We start from the raw sequence: 24,000 nt of genomic DNA on the forward strand, positions 1-24,000 counted from the left end.
GTAGTAGGCAGAGCGGTGTACAGAGGTCAGTAGTTGGTAGGGCAGTGTACAGAGGTCAGTAGTTGGTAGGGCAGTGTACAGAGGTCACTAGTAGGTAGGGCAGTGTACAGAGGTCAGTAGTTGGTAGAGCAGTGTACAGAGGTCAGTAGTTGGTAGGGCAGTGTACAGAGGTCAGTAGTTGGTAGGGCAGTGTACAGAGGTCAGTAGTTGGTAGAGCAGTGTACAGAGATCAGTAGTTGGTAGGGCAGTGTACAGAGATCAGTAGTTGGTAGGGCAGTGTACAGAGGTCAATAGTTGGTAGGGCAGTGTACAGAGGTCAGTAGTAGGTAGAGCAGTGTACAGAGGTCAGTAGTTGGTAGGGCAGTGTACAGAGATCAGTAGTTGGTAGGACAGTGTACAGAGGTCCGTAGTAGGTAAGGCAGCGTACAGAGGTCAGTAGGATGTAGAGCAGTGTACAGAGGTCAGTAGTTGGTAGGGCAGTGTACAGAGGTCAGTAGTAGGTAGGGCAGCGTACAGAGGTCAGTAGTTGGTAGGGCAGTGTACAGAAATCAGTAGTTGGTAGGGCAGTGTACAGAGGTCCGTAGTAGGTAGAGCAGCGTACAGAGGTCAGTAGTAGGTAAGGCAGCGTACAGAGGTCAGTAGGATGTAGAGCAGTGTACAGAGGTCAGTAGTTGGTAGGGCAGTGTACAGAGGTCAGTAGTAGGTAGGGCAGCGTACAGAGGTCAGTAGTAGGTAAGGCAGTGTACATAGGTCAGTAGTGGGCAGAGCAGTGGACAGAGATCAGTAGTTGGTAGGGCAGTGTACAGAGGTCAGTAGGATGTTTTGCAGTGTACAGGGGTTAATAGTTTAAGGCAGTGTGCAGAGATCAGTGGTATGTAGGGCAGTGAACAGGGGGCATTAGCATATAGGGCAGAGGACAGGGGGTCAGAAAGGACTGAATCTGAGGTCCTGTCACAACATTACCCTGGTCTTCATAGTATGACCCCTCTCATTTTCTAAGACCTTGTGGTTTCCTTGGTTTCTGCTGCTACCTCTCCCTATAAATGTCGATGATTTAGCATTTGCAATTTACTGAATCTGATGACGTTTTAAATTATTTTGTAATGCCTTGTAAATGGTCTCTATAAAAGCTTTCTAGAAAAAAAATTAAATTTTCATACTTCTAGTTTATAATTGATTTGGTAATGGTGCACAAACAACCATAAAGGCCAGAAATTAGTCAATACAATTGATCTGATTGGCTTCCTGAAATGACTTGTTAAATTCAAAAGCAGAGGCTTACCATTCATAAGCATAATGAACCATTATGTCTTTATGTTCATTTTGCCATTGTTTCTACTATAGTAAGAACTTTTGAACTCCCTCAGAACCCCCTTTTACCACCAATATTACTATGGAATTCTGTGAATACAACACCCTTTCCGCGAAGAAATACTTCCTTGTATTTCCCTGGAGCTATATTCCCAAACAGTTTCAAAGCAATGACCTCTTGTTTTAGCACTTCCCCTTGAAAGCATGTTTCCTTCCATTGCCCAATCATCGACCTAAGCAATTTTCATCACTTCACATACAAATCTATATAGAAACGTGCTACACATCAGGACAACATGCTGAAAAAAGTAAAATATTCAGAAGTACAGTAAGTGATGTATTCAAGACAGAAGACGGGAAGAGTTCTGTGTGTATTTAAGGTGTGTACTCCATTTTATCACATGACACTGTATTTTTACAGGCCTGCTTAATAAGGCTGTATAATGTGCAGTAACCCATAGAATCCAACCAGAATTCATGTTTCACTGATTACAGTGAATTGAAATCTGATTGGTCTTATTGCTCTTATTAAGCAGTCCAGATTATGTTTGCAGTTTCAGTCCAAAGCATGATTTGTTTATAGCACTGTTTATATAAAAGAAGGCACTACACAATTACTTTTTTTTTTTTTTTTTTTTTTTTACTTAACATTCTAGTATTTACTTAGAGGATGCTTCTCTGTAATACTTACAGCAAAATTGTTCAGATAATTTTAAGACTTCAGTCTTTAACCATTTATTAAAATCTGTATTATACAATTTTAGTTGGTATGAACACAATTTAGGATATACAGTACATGTAAATTGGTGACTGTGACACTCGCACAAAACATTCACTGCGGGTGTATCTTCCTGGTGCTTGCATTTTAAATTAATGTGATTGCTTCACCTGCAGGGAATGTTTGATGAATGTCATATTCACTGCTTTATAATATGTGCTATGTTCTGAAAGAAAAAGTGAAACTATAGCATTGTCACTTAAAAAATACCCATGGGGCTGTTACAAGTGTATATAGATAAATACTGCTGAACATCATTGTGGGTAAAACTATTAAACTAAAACGTCTGCTTTTGTAAATGCACTTGGGATAAAAAAAAAAAAAACAAGTTGTCCTACCTAGACTATTGACAAGTATGTAAGTACACTTACACACTTTATAGAATTCCTGTACTCAGCATGCATAAGTACATGGAACGTCACATCATGGCTACAGTATGCAGTATAGCATCTTTATGCTATCACATGTAGTTCCTTAATGGTGCCTTTTATCTAAACTTGGAGCCCACTAGCTGATGCTTCACCATCACTTTTGTGCTCTGGTGTCCCCAGAATTCTCCACAATGCTAGATTTTCTGTGGTATGTTGTCTCTGAAAACTATACAGTACCTGTTGTCCCCTGGCTTCCGTAGTGGAGACAAATACCAAACATTTCATAAATTTGCATAAGCCCTTGCAGTGCTAAGCTTCATCCCTTCCAGCCTTGATCACCTTTTACCCTGCATCCTCTTTCCCTGGACCATAATAAGCTCCAGATTTGCTTCCTCTCTCCCCAGTTTATGATCATCTCATCCTTGGCCTCTTTTCTCTTCACCCTGGTCCATTATTAGCTTCTCCTTTACACTGGCTCCCAGTGGAACACAATCAGCCGCTGCTCATTTCTCATATCACATAACTCACTAAAACAACATAATCAGGACATATCATACAACTGTACCAACCATATTTGTTGGTAACATTGTTCTAAAACCATTGCTTGCTTACAATAACAAAAATATAATTTGAAACCAAGAAAATTACTCAACTGCTTCAAGATGTGTTGGCTCAATAATAGTACAAAGCAAGAGACCAAAGAATAATAATCAATAATTAGCCACACAAGAAATGAATAAAGTTCCTTCCTGAGTCTGTAATGAAATATATTCACTGATCAGTCATGGTTCACAACTTGATACCATTCTACTGCCGTTATTGTCTTCCCACACAATCTGCCATTACTATATTACCAAAAGTATTGGGACACCTGCCTTTACACCCACATGAACTTTAATGGTATCCCAGTCTTATGCCCCGTACACACGATCGGACTTTCCGCCAACAAAATCGTGAATTTTTGTTCAAAGGATGCTGGCTCCAACTTGTTTTGCATACACACGGTCATACAAATGTTGGCCAACAATTACGAACGTGGTGACGTACAAGACGTACGACGACCCGAGAAAAAGGAAGTTCAATAGCCAGTGCGGCTCCTGCTTGATTCCAAGCATGCGTGAACTTTTGTGCATTGGACTTGTGTACACAAGATTGGAAATTCTGACAACAAAGTTTTGTTGGCGGGAAATTTGAGCACCTGCTAGCCAACATTTGTTGGCGGAAAGTCCAACAACAAATGTTCAATGGAGCATACACATGGTCGGACTTTCAGCCAACAAGCTCACATCCAACATTTGTTGTCGGAAAATCTGATCGTGTGTAGGGGGCATAAGTCTGTAGGGTTCATTATTTAGTTGGCCCACCCTTTGCCGCTATAATAGCTTCACCTGGTCTTGGCTCTTTTTGTATTAAATATATTTTTCTCATAAAATGTATCCCTTATTAAGCAGCATAGTCCACCTGTGTCTCTTTTCAGTGGGATTCTTCCCCTGAAAATTTTTTTTTTTCTCTATAACAGCTTCAACTCTTCTGGGAAGGCTGCCCACAAGGTTTAGGAGTGTGTCTATGTCTGACCATTCTTCCAGAAGCGCATTTGTGAGGTTGGGCACTGATGTGAAAGATCCCCATGACTAAGTTCCAGGAGGTGGAGTGAAACGCATCAGGGGCGTGGCCTGGCGGGAGCCCAGGCGGAGGTTGTTTCTCTCCTACCACCGCAGGACTCCGTGGATGTGCGACACCAGGGATCTTTCCTCTCTTCCTTCCACTTATGTGGACGAGAAGGCCTGACTTGCAGGCTCCGCTCTAATTCATCCCAAAGATGTTCTATCGCGTTGAGGTTATGACTCTGTGCAGGCCAGTCATCCACAGAGTCCTGCGATAGTAAGAGAGAGACAACGTCAGCCTGGGCTGCCACCAGGCCATGTCCCCAATGCGTTTCATTCCGCCTCCCGGAGCTTAGTCATGGGGATTGTTCACATCAGTGCCTGACCTCACAAATGCGCTCCTGGAAGAATGGTCAAACATTCCCAAAGACACACTTCTAAGCCTTGTGGACAGTCTTCCGAGAAGAGTTGAAGCTGTTATAGCTGTAAAGGGTGGGCCAACTCAATATTGAACCCTACAGACTAAGATTGGGATGCCGATAAAGTACATGTGCGTGGAAAGGTAGGCGTCCCAATACTTTTGGTAATACAGTGTATGTTCCTAGTGAATTCCATGGCAAATCTAGGTCTAAAACGAAAAATCAGCTAGTCAGAGTTGATCAGCTAGTCAGAGTTGGACTTACTGAAGATAAGCAGATGTGCATTGTAGCGTGAATATTTTCTGAATATACAAATATGTGCATATTTCTGTTTTGCCACACGTTTTCCATATTATTTTCTTCTTTCATGAAAACTATTATTCATATGCTTCTCGGGAGAGAATTGGATACAGACATCTCCTTTTTTAGTATTCCCAACAAGCTTCCAATTTTCCATGGGATAAAATTTCCTTACACCCAATAAAAAAAGAGAACATTAACCACAGCGGCATAGGGAAACAATCAGCGGGAGTTGGGTTATTTTGTTTTTGCTGCAACATAAGGATATCATTTCCTACACTCTGATGAACATAAGGCTCCTTTTTATATGTTCATCATTTTGTATTCTTTGATTAATGTAAAATAAAATTGTCATTCTGGGCAAAGTGCTCCCTTGTTTCCCTTTCTGAGGCATTTCCTGCTAACACAAAAGATCTTTGTCTTCATATAAACAGTTACGCACCTTTGCCACCCAGTCTGTGATCGGCATTACTATTCTATTCATCCTTGACATCTTAGACAGATCTGGAGGCTCCAAGCCCGGGCTGACTCAATAGTAGTTACAGTATATCCTCCTAGAGGAATGGGTGATACGTTTATTCTGACTTTTTCTGCTCAGGCAGATGCTGGAAATCTCAGAACGGCTGTTCACTGCTTACAAGTAAAAAGAACAAATCTACATCATATTGGCACATGGCTCCTAGATATATACTGTATGACAGGTATTAAGAAAACAAGGACTATGAAAGCATCAGGGTAATCTTTTCTATAGAAGTACATTGAATATGTACAGAATTGTGACCTGCCACTTATTAAGGGTACAAACTTCTGGAGGTAAGAGTTGGCTTTATTTTTATGTTTATTTTAATGTAAATGTCATGTTTCATGTACTGTTTTTATGTGACTTACTATGTAACTTTGATGATTTTTTGCTTAGCAGTGAGCTGCAAAACAGCAGTATTTTTTTTTGTATGGATTTACTAAAGAAGTATATCATTTTCACTTTTAAAGTGCGTTTTCACTTATCATAGTGAATGAGATGGAAGCAAAAATTCAGTATGCAAATAATACCCAATTGTGTACAAAAAAAAAACAGGTTTTTTCGCTTTAACGTGATTGGATAATTAAAGTCTGCATACCTCATTCATCTACGAAAAAGGAAAGTTCCAATTTCAAAGATTTCAAAGGAGATGTCTGTATCCAATTCTCTCCTGAGGAGCATGTGAATAATAGTTTGTTATGAAAAAAGAAAATAATATGGAAAACGTGTGGTAAAACAGAAATATGCACATATTTGTATATTCAGGAAAGGTCATGCTACTATGTGCATCTGCTCTTAGTGAATGAGGCAAAGTTGTACCTTATTTGTAAAGACATGTGAAATTGTACTTTGTAAAGTGAAAATTCTATTTAAAAGCGAATATGCTCTACTCATTTAATAAATTCACCCTGCTGTATCATTGATGTATACAATACAATTCAGCCTATTAAACAATGCCGTAAAAACTCAATAACAATACCCACAGTACAGTCAGATCAATGTACTGTAGTCAGTTGATAAGAAAATGTTTGATCACTGGTTTCTATGTATTACTGGACTTTACGGTAAAATGTCCAGAATATGATAACAGGATTCTTCCTACAATGCTTTTAATAAGATTTCCCTCAATCATCAAAATCTTTTGTGCAGTAATGTATTTGTGTATCTTTTTGTGTATAGTTCATAATAAAATTTGTACCTGAGGGTCATGTTTGTTCATTACATATACAGTATAGGCTCTGTGTCCTGCTTTGCAGTGCTACGCAAGGGTTACATAGTTGGTAAGCTTGAATAAAGACACCAGTCCATCCAGTTCAACCTGTGTGTGTGTATTTATGCATCCGCAGCAAAATTTTTTTTGAAATTTTCAACACTCCCTGCTGACACCATTAATTGTGGAAGGGAGTTCCGAATCCTTACCACTTTAATAGTAAAGAACCTCTTATGTAGTTTAACCCCTGCACGCCGACGTAAGACATATAGAGTGCCTTGCAAAAGTATTTAACCCCCTTGGCATTTTTTGTGTTTTGTTGCCTCACAACCTGGAATTAACATGGATTGTTTAACCTCCCTGGCGGTATGATTCTTTCGGATTTTAGGTGCTGAAAGCGGTACAATTATTTTGCATGGAAATTTGGCGTTTTATATTGTAGGTCTGTAAATCTTAACAATAACACACTTAAATCTGTCCAAACCAGAGTCTAGTAGATATCCCGGGTATGATAAAGTTTGAAACACAAAAACATAAATTATAATATAATAAATAAAAATAAATAATTTTAAAAAATTAAAAAAAATAGTAATAAAATAAATTTCCCCACAATTCACTATCGATCAATTCTGCAAGTGTTCTAATTTACTATCGCTGTTTTCTAGCTGGTCTAAAGCCACTTTTGACGTAAAGGGACACTTTTTGGTTGCTATGGACAATCTCCAGTTTCCAGGCAGAAAGAACAGTGTATATCATGTAAAACTGCATGCAGGGCATGGGCCAGAGCACTGGGGACAAAAGGGATGTGAAATCATTTCATACAGTACTGTAATCTGTAAGATTACAGTACTGTATGTGTTATGATTTTGACATTTTTTTGAATTTGCCGCCAGGCTCCGCCCCCGTGCGTCGCGCCGCTCGCAGGGAACGGAGCCTGGCACGGAGAGGCTTCCAAGGAGGACGGAGCCCTCGGACACTGCGGGGGACATCGCAGGATCCCGGGGACAAGGTAAGTAAAGCCGCCCCAGGATCCTGCAATGCGATCCCGAGTGTGGCTCGGGGTTACCGCTAATGGGACTGAATTTTAACCCCGAGCCACACTCGGGAATACCGCCAGGGAGGCTACAGGATTTGCATCATTTAATTTACAGAACATGCCCACAATTTTGAAGATGTTTTTTTTTTTTTTTATTGTGAAGCAAACAACAAATAGGACAAAATAACAGAAAAAGTCAATGTGCATAACTATTCACCCCCTTAAAGTCAATACTTTGTAGAGCCACCTTTTGCAGCTATCACAGCTCCAAGTTGCTTTGGATAAGTCTCTATGAGTTTGCCACATCTTACCACAGGGATTTTTGCCCATTACTCCTTGCAAAACTGCTCCAGCTCCTTCAAGTTGTATGGTTTGCGCTTGTGAACAGCAATCTTTAAGTCTGACCAGAGATATTTTATTGGATTGAGGTCTGGGCTTTGACTAGGCCATTCCAACACATTTACATGTTTCCCCTTAAACCACTTAAGTGTTGCTTTAGCAGTGTGTTTGGGGTCATTGTCCTGCTGGAAGGTGAACCTCCGTCCTAGCCTCAAATCACACACAGAGTGGTACAGGTTTTTCTCAAGAATATCCCTGTTTTTAGCACCATTCATCTTTCCCTCAACTCTGACCATTTTCCCAGTCCCGACTGCTGAAAAACATTCCCACAGCATGATGCTGCCACCACCATGTTTCACTGTGGGGATGGTGTTCTTTGGGTGATGTGATGTGTTGGGTTTGCGCCAGACATAGCGTTTTATTTGGTGGCCAAAAAGTTCAATTTTAGTCTCATCATACCAGAGCACCTTCCTCCATACATTTTGGGAGTCTCCCACATACCTTTTCGTAAACTCAAAACGTGCCATTTTGTTTTTTGCTGAAAGTAATGGATTTCTTCTGGCCACTCTGCCATAAAGCCCAACTCTATGGAGCGTACAGCTTTTTGTCATCCTATGTACAGATATTTCAGTCTCTGCTGTAGAACTCTGCAGCTCCCCCAGGGTTACCTTAGGTCTCTGTGCTGCTTCTCTGATTAATGCCCTCCTTGCCCGGTCCGTGAGTTTTGGTGTGCGGCCGTCTCTTGGCAGGTTTGCTGTTGTGCCATGTTCTTTTTCCATTTGGTTATGATAAATTTGATGGTGCTCCTAGGGATCATCAAAGATTTGGATTTTTTTTTATCACCTACCCATACTTCTCAACAAAATTGTCCCTTACTTGTTTGGAGAGTGCCTTGGTCTTCATGGCAGTGTTTGGTTAGCGGTGCCTCTTGCTTAGGTGTTGCAGCCTCTGGGGCCTTTCAAAAAGGTGTATATATGTAATGACCGATCATGTGACGCTTAGATTGCACACAGGTGGACATCATTTCACTAATTATGGGACTTCTGAAGGTAATTGGTTGCACCAGAGCTTTTTATGGGCTTGATAACAAAGGGGGTGAATACATACGCACATGCCAATTATCATTTTTTTATTTCTGAAAAATAGTTTTATGTATATATTTTTCTAATTTTACTTCACCAACTTAGACTATTGTGTTCTGATCCACCACATCTAATTCAGATTAAAAAACATTGAACTAAAGGCTGTAATATAACAAAATAGGTAAAAAGCCAAGGGGGGTGAATACTTTTGCAAGGCACTGTATGCAGGCTCACTGAACTTGGCTTTTTTCCGTGGGGGCCACATATATGTGTTTCTCCTTTGTACTGGGAGCATGCCGCACGGAGCGCTCCCAACACAGAAACCGGGGTCAAACCAAGAGCCCCAGGCCCCGTAATAACGATCGGGACCTAAGTCTCCCGATTCCGGGTCACCTGATCGCTGCGGTAACCTCTGATTGCCTACCACAGTGATCAGTCACTGTGAAGCCCAAGCCTGTGTTTTTTTCTTTCTGTAAATAGAGAGATTGATACATTGTATCTTTGTCTTCCCATGCAGAAAGAAAAAAAAAGTGTTTATAAAAAAATGTTAAATTAAATAATAAAATATTGAATAAAGAAAAAACACCAAGATCAAGGTTTGATCTAGGTCAGTGCCAGGGTTAGTGTTTGGATCAAGTAAGGGTCAAAGGTCAGGGTCAGTATATTTTGAGCAGGATTTTTTTTTTTAATTAGCATCAGTGTCTGTTAGTGTCAGTGTGTTTTAGGAAGGACAAAAACTAAAAACAAAATGTGCACTAGGCTGTACTACGGGTAGAAACAACAAATAACACACATGTGGTATCCTTGCAATCGTCAGGAACAGGAGAATTTATTTTGGGTTGTTCTTTGGTGGTAGGTTATGGAAGTAACAAGAAATATACAGCTACATTTAAAAAATATATATCTTTTTTTTACTATTTTGAGCCAGTTTTCCTTAGATAATAAGAAAAAAATCAGGAGATATCCATAACTATTTACTACCAAATGAAAGCCCAATTTGTCCTGAAAAAGTAAAAGGTATAATCCACCTGGATGCACAAAGAAGTTGTGATGATATATACAGTTTTACTAACACATATCAAAATTGTAAATTTGTGCTTTGGCTTTTAGATTTGTTTTACCTTTAGGTGTGAAGGGGTTAGGGTTAAACCCTATTGAGTGGGCACATTTCTTCTTAAGGAGAAGGTTCAGTCTGTAAAAAAATTTAAAATAAAAATAAATAAAAAAATCACATCTCATAGCTGCTGACTTTTAATAAATGAACACTTACCTGTCCAAGGATCCAGTGCCATCCTCACCTGGGCTAGTTCTTCACTAATCTCCAGTTTCTGGGCCCTGGCATCCTAGCTGTGGGCAGCCAGCTGCCCACTTTACCAACCCATTACCGCCAGCTTTGTAAATGGTCCCGCAGTCTTCTGGGACGTGACTTTTGGGGGGAAGGAGAAATTCCACTTTGATCGCCTAGGCCAGCGGTCCCCAACCTTTTTGGCATGGGGGACCGGCTGTGTGCAAGAAAATTGTGCCAAGGCCCAGGGGGGATGTCATCCCTCTCCCCCGCCGCCGCACCGCTGACATTACTTGTCTCCTCCGTAGCAGAGGCGCCACGGCCCGGAGACCTCTGGCCTAGGCGATCCAAACGGAAGTGGGAGTGGGCATCTGTCACAAATTGGTTGGATGTCTTAAAGCATATACATGCTGTATTTGTATATCACTATCATATCCCCTCCTAAGTGTGTCTTCTGCAGGGGAGAAAAGGTCCAGCCTTCTTATTAGCTTCCCCTTCTCTGCACTTTCTCCAGTTCCAGCCCATCTTTCCTGAGGACTGGTGAGCAGTACTGGACAGCATACTCAAGATGTGGCAGAACAAGACCTTTGTAAAGCAGTAGAAGTATAGTTTTATCTTGTGAGTAAATACCATTTTAATGCGTGCTAATAGTCTTGGCATTGTATGCTGTTGCTAACCCTGTGATCTATTCGGATGCCCAGATCCTTTTCAATCCGTGATTCCCCCAGAGGTTCTTCCACTAGTGTGTAACTTGGATTCATATTTTTAGCCCCCAAATGCATTACTTGACATTTAGCAATAATAACCATTATTTGCCACGTAGCTGTCCTCCCCTTTAGTTTATTGAGGTCCTCTTGTAGAGTTTCTATATCTTGTTGTGATCTTATTACCCTGCTTAGCTTTGTGACATCAGCAAACACTGAGATTGAATTTAATCCAACCTCTATATAATTTATGTACAGGTTAAACAAAATTGGTCCCGGGACAGAGGCCCAGGGCACTCCGCTCACAACTTCAGACTATTAAGAAGATAAGCTATTTATCACCACCCTTTGGATGTGCTTTTGTAACCAGTTTTCAGTCCAGGTACATACACTATCGTCAATGCCAACACACCTCAACTTTAGGGCCTCATGTACACTGCAGCTGATAAACGCACGTTTAGGAGCAGTTGAGCATTTTCAGTCATTTGTAGGAGTTTAGAGGCACTTGAGTTTACTGGCATTTATTTCTAACCCGAGTTTATGCATGTTTTCGTTTATAAGCATTTTTAAGAAGGAACATGTAAGATATAGGGAAAAACACAATTCTCACCACATACTGTTGCCTGCAGGAGGAGGGGGGGGGGGGGGGAGAGACAGAAAGACATACAGACGGAGATAGAGACAGACAGACAGAGAAAGAGACAGACAGAGAGAGAGACAGACAGAGAGAGAGAGAGACTGACAGAGAGAGACACACAGAGAGAGAGAGAGAGAGAGAGAGAGAGAGAGAGAGAGAGAGAGAGAGAGAGAGAGAGAGAGAGAGAGAGAGAAACAGACAGAAAGACAGACAGATGGAGAGACAGACAGAGAGAGAATCCATAGTTAAAGCACACTGCTCTCTCTTCTCTCACAGAATGGCTGAAATCAATTTAATAATAATTGTTTTTCAAGTATTGTGGCCATTTGGGAGGGTCTCCTGAGGTTATCTTTAAAAAACACTTCTAACCTCAAATGCTCATAACTGCTGCTAAACTCGCTTAAACTCAGTATGTAAAAGCTGTAAAATGGACGTTTCTCACTGTCGGTTATCAGCTGTCAGTTTCCAGCGTTCAGAAGAGGTTTTCAACTGCCCTGTGTACATGAGGTTTAAGCGTTTATGGGGTACTGTATCAAATTCTTCGGTAAAGTTCAGATACACCACATCCACAGGCCTTCCTCTATCCAAATTACGTATGTTTCAAAGTAACCGCTTCACATCCAGCCATAGTACGTAAATGCACAGTCATCACTGAAAGAAACATTCACAGTGTAAAAAAAAATCCTGATCACCCCGTCCCAGAGTAAGACAGTTTCGCTATGGTAATACTGTACTTCTCTGGTGACAGTATGTCAAATATATATACATATTGTGAAAAGAAAAAGACTAATACCGCGCTTAAACTAAGAAACAAGAATACATACATACATACAAAATAGAAAAACAATAGCTGCGCTAAAAATTGATAAACCCACTGGTGATGAACCAATATGGGACAAATTGAGTAAGAAATCGATATAAAAAGTATGATAATACATGTGATAAATCCAGAATAATAAATGGCAACCCAAAAAAAGGAAGGAAAAAAGAAGGAAATATCAAAAAAGGTGAAAAATGAAAATACAAAAAATTCAAAAGTTCTGTGAAGATGTGATGATAAAGTGTAATCTTCCACCACGATTAAGTGTTGATCACCGTAAGAAATACACGCTTTCCGGAAGGCAAGCAAAATACAGCTTATGGCTAAACACCCAGCCAGGGCCTTTGCTGTGGGGATCCGTGATGGATAACTCAGAAGCATCGAACCGGGACTCAGTAAAGCCGACAACCCACTAGGATGTATAGAAACTCTCGAATGGGTACCAGGTGTTGGCCGAAAATACAAAAACAGAGCTTCCCATAGTGTATTACCATTAAAAAGGGTTTATTGATGAAAGATAAAAATTGCACTTACAATCAGCATGGATAAAAACAGCATGAAAAGCCGTCCGGCTTGCAAACGCCCGTTCGCTCAGAAAGTCCAACGCGATAAAGTCAGCACGTTAGGACGTGCAGTATCTTGGCCACTCAGCGGGTCCCCGGAGGATGGTGGTGTGTAGATGTTAACATGAGAGGACACGAGAGGAACAACTGGCCGGACGACCGTCTCATCGTCTTGGAACCAGCATGGAACGCACTCGGAGTTGCATCAGAAGTTAGGTCAGAACATGGCAATAATGTTTCAAAGCATCTGCTTCTTCATCAGCTCTAAATGGCTATTGATCAATAGCCATTTAGAGCTGATGAAGAAGCAGATGCTTTGCAACCAGAGCTTCACAGGTTGCCACTGGAGTCCTCTTCCACTCCTCCATGACGACATCACAGAGCTGGTGAATGTTAGAGACCTTGTGCTCCTCCACCTTCCGTTTGAGGATGCCCCACAGATGCTTCATAGGGTTTAGGTCTGGAGACATGCTTGGCCAGTCCATAACCTTTACCCTCAGCTTCTTTAGCAAGGCAGTGGTCATCTCGGAGGTGTGTTTGGAGTCATTATCATGTTGGAATACTGCCCTGCGGCCCAGTCTCCGAAGAGAAGGGATCATGCTCTGCCTCAGTATGTCACAGTACATGTTGGCATTCATGGTTCCCTCAATGAACAGTAGCTCCCCGGTGCTGGCAGCATTTGTTCAGCCCCAGACCATGACACGTCCACCACCATGCTTGACTGTAGGCAAGACAAACTTGTCTTTGTACTCCTCACCTGGTTGCCGCCACACACGCTTGACACTATCTGAAACAAATAAGTTTATCTTGGTCTCATCAGACCACAGGACATGGTTTCAGTAATCCATGTCCTTAGTCTGCTTAGTCTGCTTGTCTTCAGCAAACTGTTTGCGGGCTTTCTTGTGCATCATCTTTAGAAGAGGCTTCCTTCTGGGTTGACAGCCATGCAAACCAATTTGATGCACTGTGTGGCGTATGGTCTGAGCACTGACAGGCTGACCCCCCCACCCCTTTAACCTCTGCAGCACTCATACGTCTATTTCCCAAAGACAACCTCTGGATATGACAGTGAGCATGTCCACTCAAGTTCTTTGGTCGACCATGGCGAGGCCTATTCTGAGTGGAACCTACCCTGTTAAACCGCTGTATGGTCTTGGCCACCATGCTGCAGCACAGTTTCAGGATCTTGGCAATCTTATTATAGCCTAGGCCATCTTTATGTAGAGCAACAATTCTTTGTTTCAGATCCTCAGAGAGTTCTTTGCCATGAGGTGCCATGTTGACCTTCCAGTGACCAGTATGAGAGAGTGAGAGCGATAACACCAAATTTAACACACCTGCTTCCCATTCACACCTGAGACCTTGTAATACTAACCAGTCACATGACACCGGGTAGGGAAAATGGCTAATTGGACCCAATTTGGACATTTTCACTTAGGGGTGTACTCACTTTTGTTTCCAGCAGTTTAGACATTAATGGTTGTGTTGAGTTCTTTTGAGGGGACAGCAAATTTACACTGTTATCCAAGCTGTACACTCATTACTTTACATTGTAGCAAAGTGCATTTTTTTGTGTTGTCACATGAAAAGATATAATAAAATATTGACAAAAATGTGAGGGGTGTACTCACTTTTGTGAGATACTGTAGGTTTTATTTTCTGCAACTGGACGATAAGTGTTTATTCTCGCCACACCACACTGCACCCACCCACAGGCAGTCACTACATCAGGACTAATCGATTTTTAAATACACTCTATATACCATAGTTTATACACTCTATAAGTTTCACACAGACTAAATAATGCACACTGATTTGAAGTTATTTATACCAAAGAAATGTAGCAGAGTGCATTGTGGCTTAAATTTATGAAAAAAACCCCGCAAAATTACCTATCAAATACTTACCGTAAATTTCCTTTCCTGATGGACTCCATGGCAGCATACGTGTGGATTAACCCCGCCTCCACTCCTCCCATATAGGACCCCTCTCCCATAAATCTTTGCTCCAAGCCAGCAGCCATGTTCCATAACTAGCCTACTCCAGACATTTGGGAGGGAACTCCTGCTGTCATGGAGTCTATCAGGAAAGGAAAATTACAGTAAGTATTGATAGGAAATTTCCTATTTTCCTGACAGACTCCATGGCAGCATACGTGTGGGAAATAACTCACCGTACACACCCGGGTGGGAAAAATGTTGAGCAAAGAAAGTTTAACACCGTCAACCGGCAGTACTTGTAAACCAAAATTAACTGAAGATAGGGCAGTACACAGGATACAGTAATGGAACACAAACGTGATCATAGACAACCAGGGAGCCACCCTGCAAATTACTTTGGGAGCTACATGACGCAAAGCTGCCCAAGATGTAGACCCACTGCTGGTCGAGTGAGCAGACACTACCTCCAAAGGACCCAAGCCCTTGGCTCTGTAAGCCTGTTGGATGACCTAGGCAATCTGTGTTTGATGTGATGTAAGTAAAGACAGCATAAGCTATTACTGTACAGAGGCCATGTTTAGCACAAGCCATTACTGTACAGAAGCCATGTTCATTGAATAATAACCAACAGGAACAGGAAACACCACACAGGAAGTGAGTACAACAGAGATGCACCATAAAGTTGCATTTAACCTCCCTGGCAGTATGATTATTTTGGATTTTAGGTGCTGAAAGCGGTACAATTATTTTGCATGGAAATTTGGCGTTTTATATTGTAGGCCTGTAATTCCTAACAATAACAACAATCTGTCCAAACAAGAGTCTAGTAGATATCCCGGGTATGATGAAGTTTGAAACACAAAAACATAAATTATAATATAATCAATAAATATAAATAATTAAAAAAATATATATATATAATAATAAAATAAATTTCCCCACGATTCACTATCGCTCAATTCTGCAAGTATTCTAATTTACTATCGCTATTTTCTAGCTGGTCTAAAGCCACTTTGACTTAAAGGGACACTTTTTGGTTGCTATGGACAATCTCCAGTTTCCAGGCAGAAAGAACAGTATATATAACATAAAACTGCATGCAGGGCATGGGCCAAAGCACTGGGGACAGGAAGTGATGCAAAATCCATCCACTGGGGACTCAAACTACAACAACCCCCCCCCCCCCCCCGTTTTGTAAAAATGGAACCTCAAGACATCAACAGAAATTATATAAACCTCTGATTCCCCAATGGTTGGGCAGGGCAGGTGTCATCTCACAGACACCAAAAAGAGAATAAGAATTGAGCAAATTATTAACTCTTTTTTTAACGTCTTGAACGAAGTATAAACCCAATGGTTGCGCAGGGCAGGTGTCATCTCACAGACACCAAAAAGAGAATAAGAATTTAGCAAAGTATTAACTCTTTTTTAACGTCTTGAACAAAGTATAAACCCCATTCAAGCCTATGCCAATCTAAAGAAAAATATATAAGCCTTGATTAGGTTTTAATATGGACATGTTGGTGTTGTGCTATATCTTGAATATTATATGTATTGTGTTGCTTTACTATTTAGCTCCATTTAGGGTTAGATTTATTTATATATATATTTTTAATCTAATTTCATCATTTGAATGCACTCTAATAATGGCTTTGGGTTATTTTGTACATTCAGTGATATACCATAATCATGTGGCTCCCTCTACTGCTGGTGATGGCTCTGATCCTCCTGTACAGATGGTACAGGCAAAGTTGGTTGCTGGAGAATCTTACAGATAAATATGTCTTCATTACTGGATGTGACACAGGATTTGGGAACCTACTGGCGAAACAGCTGGACAAACATGGAATGAGGGTTCTGGCTGCATGTCTGACAGAGACAGGGTCTGAGAAGCTGAAGAAAGAGACCTCCAGCAGACTTCAGACAACAATTCTTGATGTCGCTAACACTCAAAGTGTGAACTCTGCTGCTTTGTGGGTTGAGGAGAATGTCAGAAATAAAGGTAATATGTGTGTATGTGTATAAATATATATATATAAATTTTTATTGCTCAAGCATGCATATTTTTGTTTCAACAAATAAGTGGTGGTGGAAACCTTTAGAACTGGACATATTTTGGCGCAAACAATAATGACCGGGCAAATTTGACTCCGATAACTTTTAGATCAGGGCAGTCACTTAAGAGACTCAGAGGCATCCAATGCGGGACAACCTGTGTATATAAAGCAGGTGTTAGTATAAGGACTTGGTTTAGGGCACACGTGTTAATCTTGTTTTTGACCTTCTCACTTTTTCATACCTCCCAATTTATGAAATGATAAAGTGGGACACCTTTTAACACACACAGGCAAAGAACACATCCTCCCCATTGCCCTATTTATACAGGCCACATAGATTTAATATGCAGAAAATGATTGGTTAAACCACACAAGTGCTTTTTCTTTTCTTTTTCTTTTTCCTTTGTAATGAATTTTTAAATTAAACGAATGCAGTAAAATAAAGGTTGAATGGAACGTTTAGTGCATCATACCACTTTTAGTAGGATTATAGTAAATTTAGTATAGCGATGTACACTTCAGATCAAGAAGAAAGAAACTAAGGCTGTATTAGGGACATAGGGATTTGGTCCAAACGAGGGACAGTTGTGACTTCAGCTAGTTTAGCAACTTAAATTGGAGGAGGCCCCATACTGTTCCGCACTTGATGAAGGCTACATTCCAATGTTTTTGTACCTGAATACCTTATAAAATGTTTTTGGGCCCATTCAAAGGGATACAATATTGGTAATTGTAGTATAACTACAACGCTAGTAATGCTATGTGCATGGTGCTGTCATATTTTCCTGGGATTACATAAGTGTGGCCCACTTATTCCACTTAATTCAGTCCACTATTTCATTTTGCCTGGTTTAGGGGCCAAGGTTAGAATATGTCACACTGATGATTAATCACTGCTACAAATCTGTAATAGCAGCGATTAGTAACAATTTGTTTGCTAGCAACATAATTGCTATAGTGGCTGGCAATTAATTGCAGCTACAAGTCAAACTCGTACTATATCATTATGTTAGAGCTCATTTACATGAGCAAGACTCTGTACTGACCCATGTAAAACAAGTATGTGGCTCTTGAATGTTCTCTTTTTTTTTTTTTAGCCAAAGGGGGATTTTCTATTGAAGTACCACACCACAACTCCAAGTAAAGCACCTGGCCTCGTGGTTGCTGTGTGGCACCGTTCGCTTAAATGGTTAGTTTGGCAGCACTATTGTCTGGCAAATGCAGCTTATTGTATAAATTTTGCTATGCTGCAAACGCGGCAGTGGATACTAAAATGACTGTTGGCCATATTAACTTGCAGCTTGGTAGTCAGAGGTAGCTCAATTGCCCATTTTGACTGCTCCTACCCGCCTGTGTAAACAAGACCTTGGTATTTGCTGCCACACATCACACTTCTTCAGTGATTTGTAGCTAAGCCATAGAGGTGACTGCAGAGTGATTGATTGTCTCTGGTGAGCTTGTCCCTGACATGAAACACTGCACAAACTCAATTGATGGGTGACTGAGCAACAAATTGCTGTAAAATTAGGGAGTTAGTGAATAAAAGAAAAACAAAAACAGTTTCCCTCCTAGAAAATTGCGTTACAAAAGGAGAAGGGTGTAGCTGCTACAAAAATACCAATACAGTGAGGGAAAAAAGTATTTTATCCCCTGCTGATTTTGTACGTTTGCCCACTGACAAAGAAGTCAGTCTAAATTTTAATGGTAGGTTTATTTTAACAGTGAGAGACAGAATAACAACAACAACAACAAAAATCCAGAAAAACGCATTTCAAAAAAGTTGTAAATTGATTTGCATTTTAATGAGTGAAAAAAGCATTTGACCTCTTCGCAAAACATGACTTAGTACTTGGCGGTAATCACAGAGGTCAGACGTTTCTTGTAGTTGGCCACCAGGTTTACACACATCTCAGAAGGGATTTTGTCCCACTCCTCTTTGGAGATCCTCTCCAAGTCAGTAAGGTTTTGAGGCTGACATTTGGTAACTCAAACCTTCAAGTCCCTCCAGATATTTTTTATGGGATTAAGGTCTGGAGACTGGGCAGGCCACTCCAGGACCTTTATGTGCTTCTTCTTGAGCCACTCCTTTGTTGCCTTGGACGTGTGCTATGGGTCATTGCCATGCTGGAATACCTATCCATGACCCATTTTCAATGCCCTGGCTGAGGGAAGGAGTTTCTCATCCAAGATTTGATGGTACATGGCCCTGTTCATCTGTGAAGTTGTCCTGTCCCCTAAGCAAAAAAAACACCCCAAAGCATAATATTCCCACATCCATGTTTAATGGCGGGGATGGTGTTGAGTTGATGTCAAAGAGCTCAATTTTGGTCTCATCTGACCACAACACTTTCACCTAGTTCTCCTCTGAATCATTCAGATGTTCCTTAGCAAACGTCAGACGGTCCTGTACATGTGCTTTCTTGAGCAGGGGGACTTTGCAGGCCCTGCAGGATTTCACTCCTTTACGGCGTAGTGTGGTAGCAATTGTTTTCTTGGTGACTATGGTCCCAGCTGCCTTGAGATCATTGGCAAGATTCTCCCATGTAATTCTGGGCTGAATCCTCACCATTCTCATGATCATTAAAACTCCACGAGATGAGATCTTGCATGGAGCCCCAGATCGAGGGAGATTGACAGTTATTTTGTGTTTCTTGCATTTGCGAAAAATCGCACCAGCTGTTGTCACCTTCTCATCAAGCTGCTTGGGGATGTTCTTGTAGCCCATTCCAGCCTTGTGTAGATCTACAATCTTGTCCCTGACATCCTTGGACATCTCTCTGGTCTTGGCCATGGTGGAGAGATTGGAATCTGATTGATTGCTTCTGTGGACAGGTGTCTTTTATACAGGTAACAAGCTGAGATTAGGAGCACTCCCTTTAAGAGAGTGCTTCTAATCTCAGCTCGTTACCTGTATAGAAGACACCTGGGAGCCAGAAATCTACCTAATTGATAGGGGATCAAATACTTATTTCACTCAATAAAATGCAAATGAATTTATAACTTTTTTTGAAATGCGGTTTTCTTGATATTTTTGTTGCTATTCTGTCTCTTACTGTTAAAATAAAGCTACCATTAAAATTTTAGACTGACCATTTTTTTATCAGTGGGCAAATGTACAAAATCAGCAGGGCATCAAATACTTTTTTCCCTCGCTGTATGTCATGACCCTTAGGCCCAGTTTTTAGAATGTAAGGTTTAAGGTAACAATAAGGTTTTAATGGTGATAACAATTTTTCAGTTATTATTAAAATATTACATAATATGCAAGTGTTCATATATTTTAAATGATACAGTATCTCAATTTTTTGCAAATATTTTATTATATCTTTTCATGTGACAACACTGAAGAAATGACACTTTGCCACAATGTAAAGTAGTGAGTGTACAGCTTGTATAACAGTGTAAATATGCTGTCCCCTCAAAATAACTCAACACAAACCCACTAATGTCTAAATCGCTGGCAACAAAAGTGAGTACACCCCTAAGTGAAAATGTCCAAATTGGGCCCAATTAGCCATTTTCCCTCCCCGGTGTCATGTAACTCGTTAGTGTTACAAGGTCTCAGTTGTGAATGGGGAGCAGGTTTGTTAAATGTGGTGTTATCGCTCTCACTCTCTCATACTGGTCACTGGAAGTTCAACATGGCACCTCATGGCAAAATACTCTCTGAGGATCTGGAAAAAAGAATTGTTGCTCTACAGAAAGATGGCCCAGGCTATAAGAAGATTGCCAAGACCCTGAAACTGAGCTGCATCACGGTGGCCAAGACCATACAGTGGTTTAACAGGACAGGTTCCACTCAGAACAGGCCTTTCCATGGTCGACCAAAGAAGTTGAGTGCACGTGCGCAGCGTCATATCCAGAGGTTGTCTTTGGGAAATAGACATATGAGTGCTGCCAGTATTGCTGCAGAGGTTGAAGGGGTTGGGGGTCAGCCTGTCAGTGCTCAAACCATACGCCGCAGAGTGCATCAAATCGGTCTGCATGGCTGTCATCCCCTCTTCTAAAGATTAAGCACAAGAAAGCCCGCAAACAGTTTGCTGAAGTTACAAGCAGACTAAGGACATGGATTACTGGATCCATGTCCTGTTGTCTGATGAGACCAAGAGAAACATATTTGGTTCAGATGGTGTCAAGCATGTGTGGCAGCAACCAGGTGAGGAGTACAAAGACACAGCATTTGGCAAAGTTCCCCATAAACGTTTACTGTACAAAATAAGGCTTGTTGGCATGGACCATAGGGTGAGTACATGGATTGAAAACTGGCTACAAGGGCAAATTCAGAGGGTGGTGATAAATGGGGAATACTCGGAATGGTCAGGGGTGGGTATTGGGGTCCCACAGGGTTCCGTGCTGGGACCAATCCTATTTAATTTGTTCATAAACGACCTGAAGGATTGGGTAAACAGCTCAATCCCTCTATTTGCAGACAATGCTAAGCTAAGCAGGGCAATAACTTCTCCGCAGTATGTGGAAACCTTGCAAAAAGAACAAATTAATGGGGTGGGCAACTACATGGTAAATGAGGTTTAATGTAGAAAAATGTAAAATAATGCATTTGGGTGGCAAAAATATGAATGCAATCTATACACTGAATCTAGGATGGAAAAGGACCTGAGGTCCTAGTAGATGATAGGCTCAGCAATGGCATACAATGCCAAGCTGCTGCTAACAAAGCAAACAGAATATTGGCATGCATTAAAAAAGGGATTAACTCCAGGGAAAAAGCGATAATTCTCCCACTCTAGAAGACTCTGGTCCGGCCTCACCTGGAGAATGCTGTCTAGTTCTGGGCACCAGTCCTCAGGAAGGATGTACTGGAAATGGAGCGAGTACAAAGAAGGGCAACAAAGCTAATAAAGTATCTGAAGAAAGGTTGCGAGCACTGAACTTATTCTCTCTGGAGAAGAGACACTTGAGAGTGGATATGTTTCAATTCACAAATACCATACTGGTGACCCCACAATAGGGATAAAACTTTTCGCGGAAGGGAGTTTAACAAGACATGTGGCCACTCAAATTAGAAGAAATGAGGTTTAACCTTAAACTACGTAGAGGGTTCTTTACTGTAAGAGCGGCAAGGATGTGGAATTCCCTTGCACAGGTGGTGGTCTTAGCAGGGGCATTGATAGCTTCAAAAAACTATTAGATAAGCACCTGAACAACCACAACATACAGGGATATACAATGTAATTCTGACATATAATCACACACATAGGTTGGACTTGATGGACTTGTGTCTTTTTTCAACCTCACCTACTATGTAACTATGTAAAAGACAAGTGTGTCTTGCCTACAGTCAAGCATGGTGGTGGGAGTGTCATGGTCTGGGGCTGCATGAGTGCTGCTGGCACTAGGGAGCTACAATTCATTGAGGGAACCATGAATGCCAACATGTACTATGACATACTGAAGCAGAGCATGATCCCCTCCCTGCAGAGACTGGGCCGCAGGGCAGTATTCCAACATGATAACGACCCCAAACACACCTCCAAGATGACCACTACCTTGCTAAAGAAGCTGAGGGTAAAGGTGATGGACTGGCCAAGCATGTCTAAAGACCTAAACCCTAAAGACCTAAAGGTTTTTAACATCCACCAGCTTCGTAATGTCGTCATTGAGTGGAAGAGGACTCCAGTGACAACCTGTGAAGCTCTGGTGAACTCCATGCCCAAGAGGGTTAAGGCAGTGCTGGAAAATAATGGTAGCCGCACAAAATATTGACACTTTGGACCCAATTTGGACATTTTTACTTAGGGGTGTACTCACTTTTGTTGTGATTTACACATGAATGGCTGTGTGTTGAGTTATTTTGAGGGGACAGCAAATTTACACTGTTATCCAAGCTGTACACTCACTACTTTACTCACTACTTTTGTAGCAAAGTGTAATTTTTTTGTGTTGTCACATGAAAAGATATGATAAAATATTTACAAAAATGTGAGGGGTGTACTCACTTTTGTGAGATACTGTATTTCCTTAAATTACTTTTCTCTTGCAGGGTTATGGGGACTCGTGAATAATGCTGGCATTGGAATACCTACAGCTCCCAACAGCTGGCTGAGAAGGGAAGATTTTGTCAAGGTGCTGAATGTGAATTTATTGGGGATGATTGATGTGACGCTTTGTCTGCTGCCCCTTATTAGAAGAGCCAGGGGACGTATTATAAACATGTCGAGTGTGATGGGAAGACTAGCCTTCGTAGGAGGAGGATACAGCATATCAAGATTTGGAGTGGAAGCATTCTCAGACTCTTTGAGGTAAAAATGGAAAACGTAGTCATCCTTTACCATCTACAGCATCAAAAGCTACTTAGGAACTATAACCCTGCGTTCACACAGAGCAGAGTGTATTTCTAGTGATTTTGAAGTACTGTATTTGTTTTTTCGGGCATTTTACAAGTGTTTTACAGATTTTGTGCAAGTGTTTTGTACATAAATCAAGTTTCAGTTGTTTCTTATGGTGGATAAGAGGAGATCAGTTCTAGAGGACAAGAGTAGTCTTTTAGGCGTGAAATTGCCTGCAAATGCCTGTGTCATTTGTTTATAGGCACACTCATTAAAGTCTATGGGGGCAAAAATTACTGAATAAGCTCAAGAAAAAGCTCATTTACCTTTTGAGAATAGAGCAACTGAGTGTACAAGTGTTAACAGTGACAATTGGAAAAAAATTTGATTCTGCAAGCTAAACATATTCTGTTCTGTTTCAAATGTCGCTTTATGCATTGACATGCCGCCTTAGACCCAGTTTGTCTGGACAGTATGGTCACCTGCTGACTTGGCAGTATTAACTCTTAAATGAGACACATATCTTGAATCCAACACAATTTTACTTCAGCTATATTCAGTACAGAGGATGTTTATCCAAGCTTTTGAACTGTAAGAAGACAATGACTTTCCTAGACCCTGTCTCTGTGAATAACTAACAATGAGAGAACATGGAAGAAATGGGAAGGGTCTAGTTAGGATTAAATTATCTGGCACTAAACAGGAGAGGAAGAAGGATTCCAAAATCACATAGTAAA

General features: G+C 41.0%; 1 protein-coding gene across 3 annotated transcripts in view; it reads left to right on the forward strand.

The window, feature by feature from the left end:
- Nucleotides 1-1,226: 1,226 nt before the first annotated feature.
- LOC141127427 (retinol dehydrogenase 16-like) overlaps nt 1,227-24,000 on the forward strand; it is a 48,966-nt gene continuing 26,192 nt past the window's right edge. The window contains exons 1-3 of one of the 3 annotated variants that reach the window (XM_073613848.1): nt 1,227-1,691; nt 16,594-16,921; nt 22,978-23,236. In XM_073613848.1, the coding sequence (XP_073469949.1) occupies nt 16,609-16,921; nt 22,978-23,236 (572 nt within the window). In that variant the 5' untranslated portion in view covers nt 1,227-1,691; nt 16,594-16,608. Of the gene's footprint in view, nt 1,692-4,614; nt 5,597-10,754; nt 10,874-16,593; nt 16,922-22,977; nt 23,237-24,000 lie in introns of those variants that run through there. The other 2 variants (XM_073613847.1, XM_073613849.1) reach the window with 2 other exon arrangements.

This window comes from Aquarana catesbeiana, linkage group LG02 (genome assembly GCF_042186555.1).
Source record: "Aquarana catesbeiana isolate 2022-GZ linkage group LG02, ASM4218655v1, whole genome shotgun sequence".
In the NCBI taxonomy this organism is placed as follows: domain Eukaryota; kingdom Metazoa; phylum Chordata; class Amphibia; order Anura; family Ranidae; genus Aquarana; species Aquarana catesbeiana.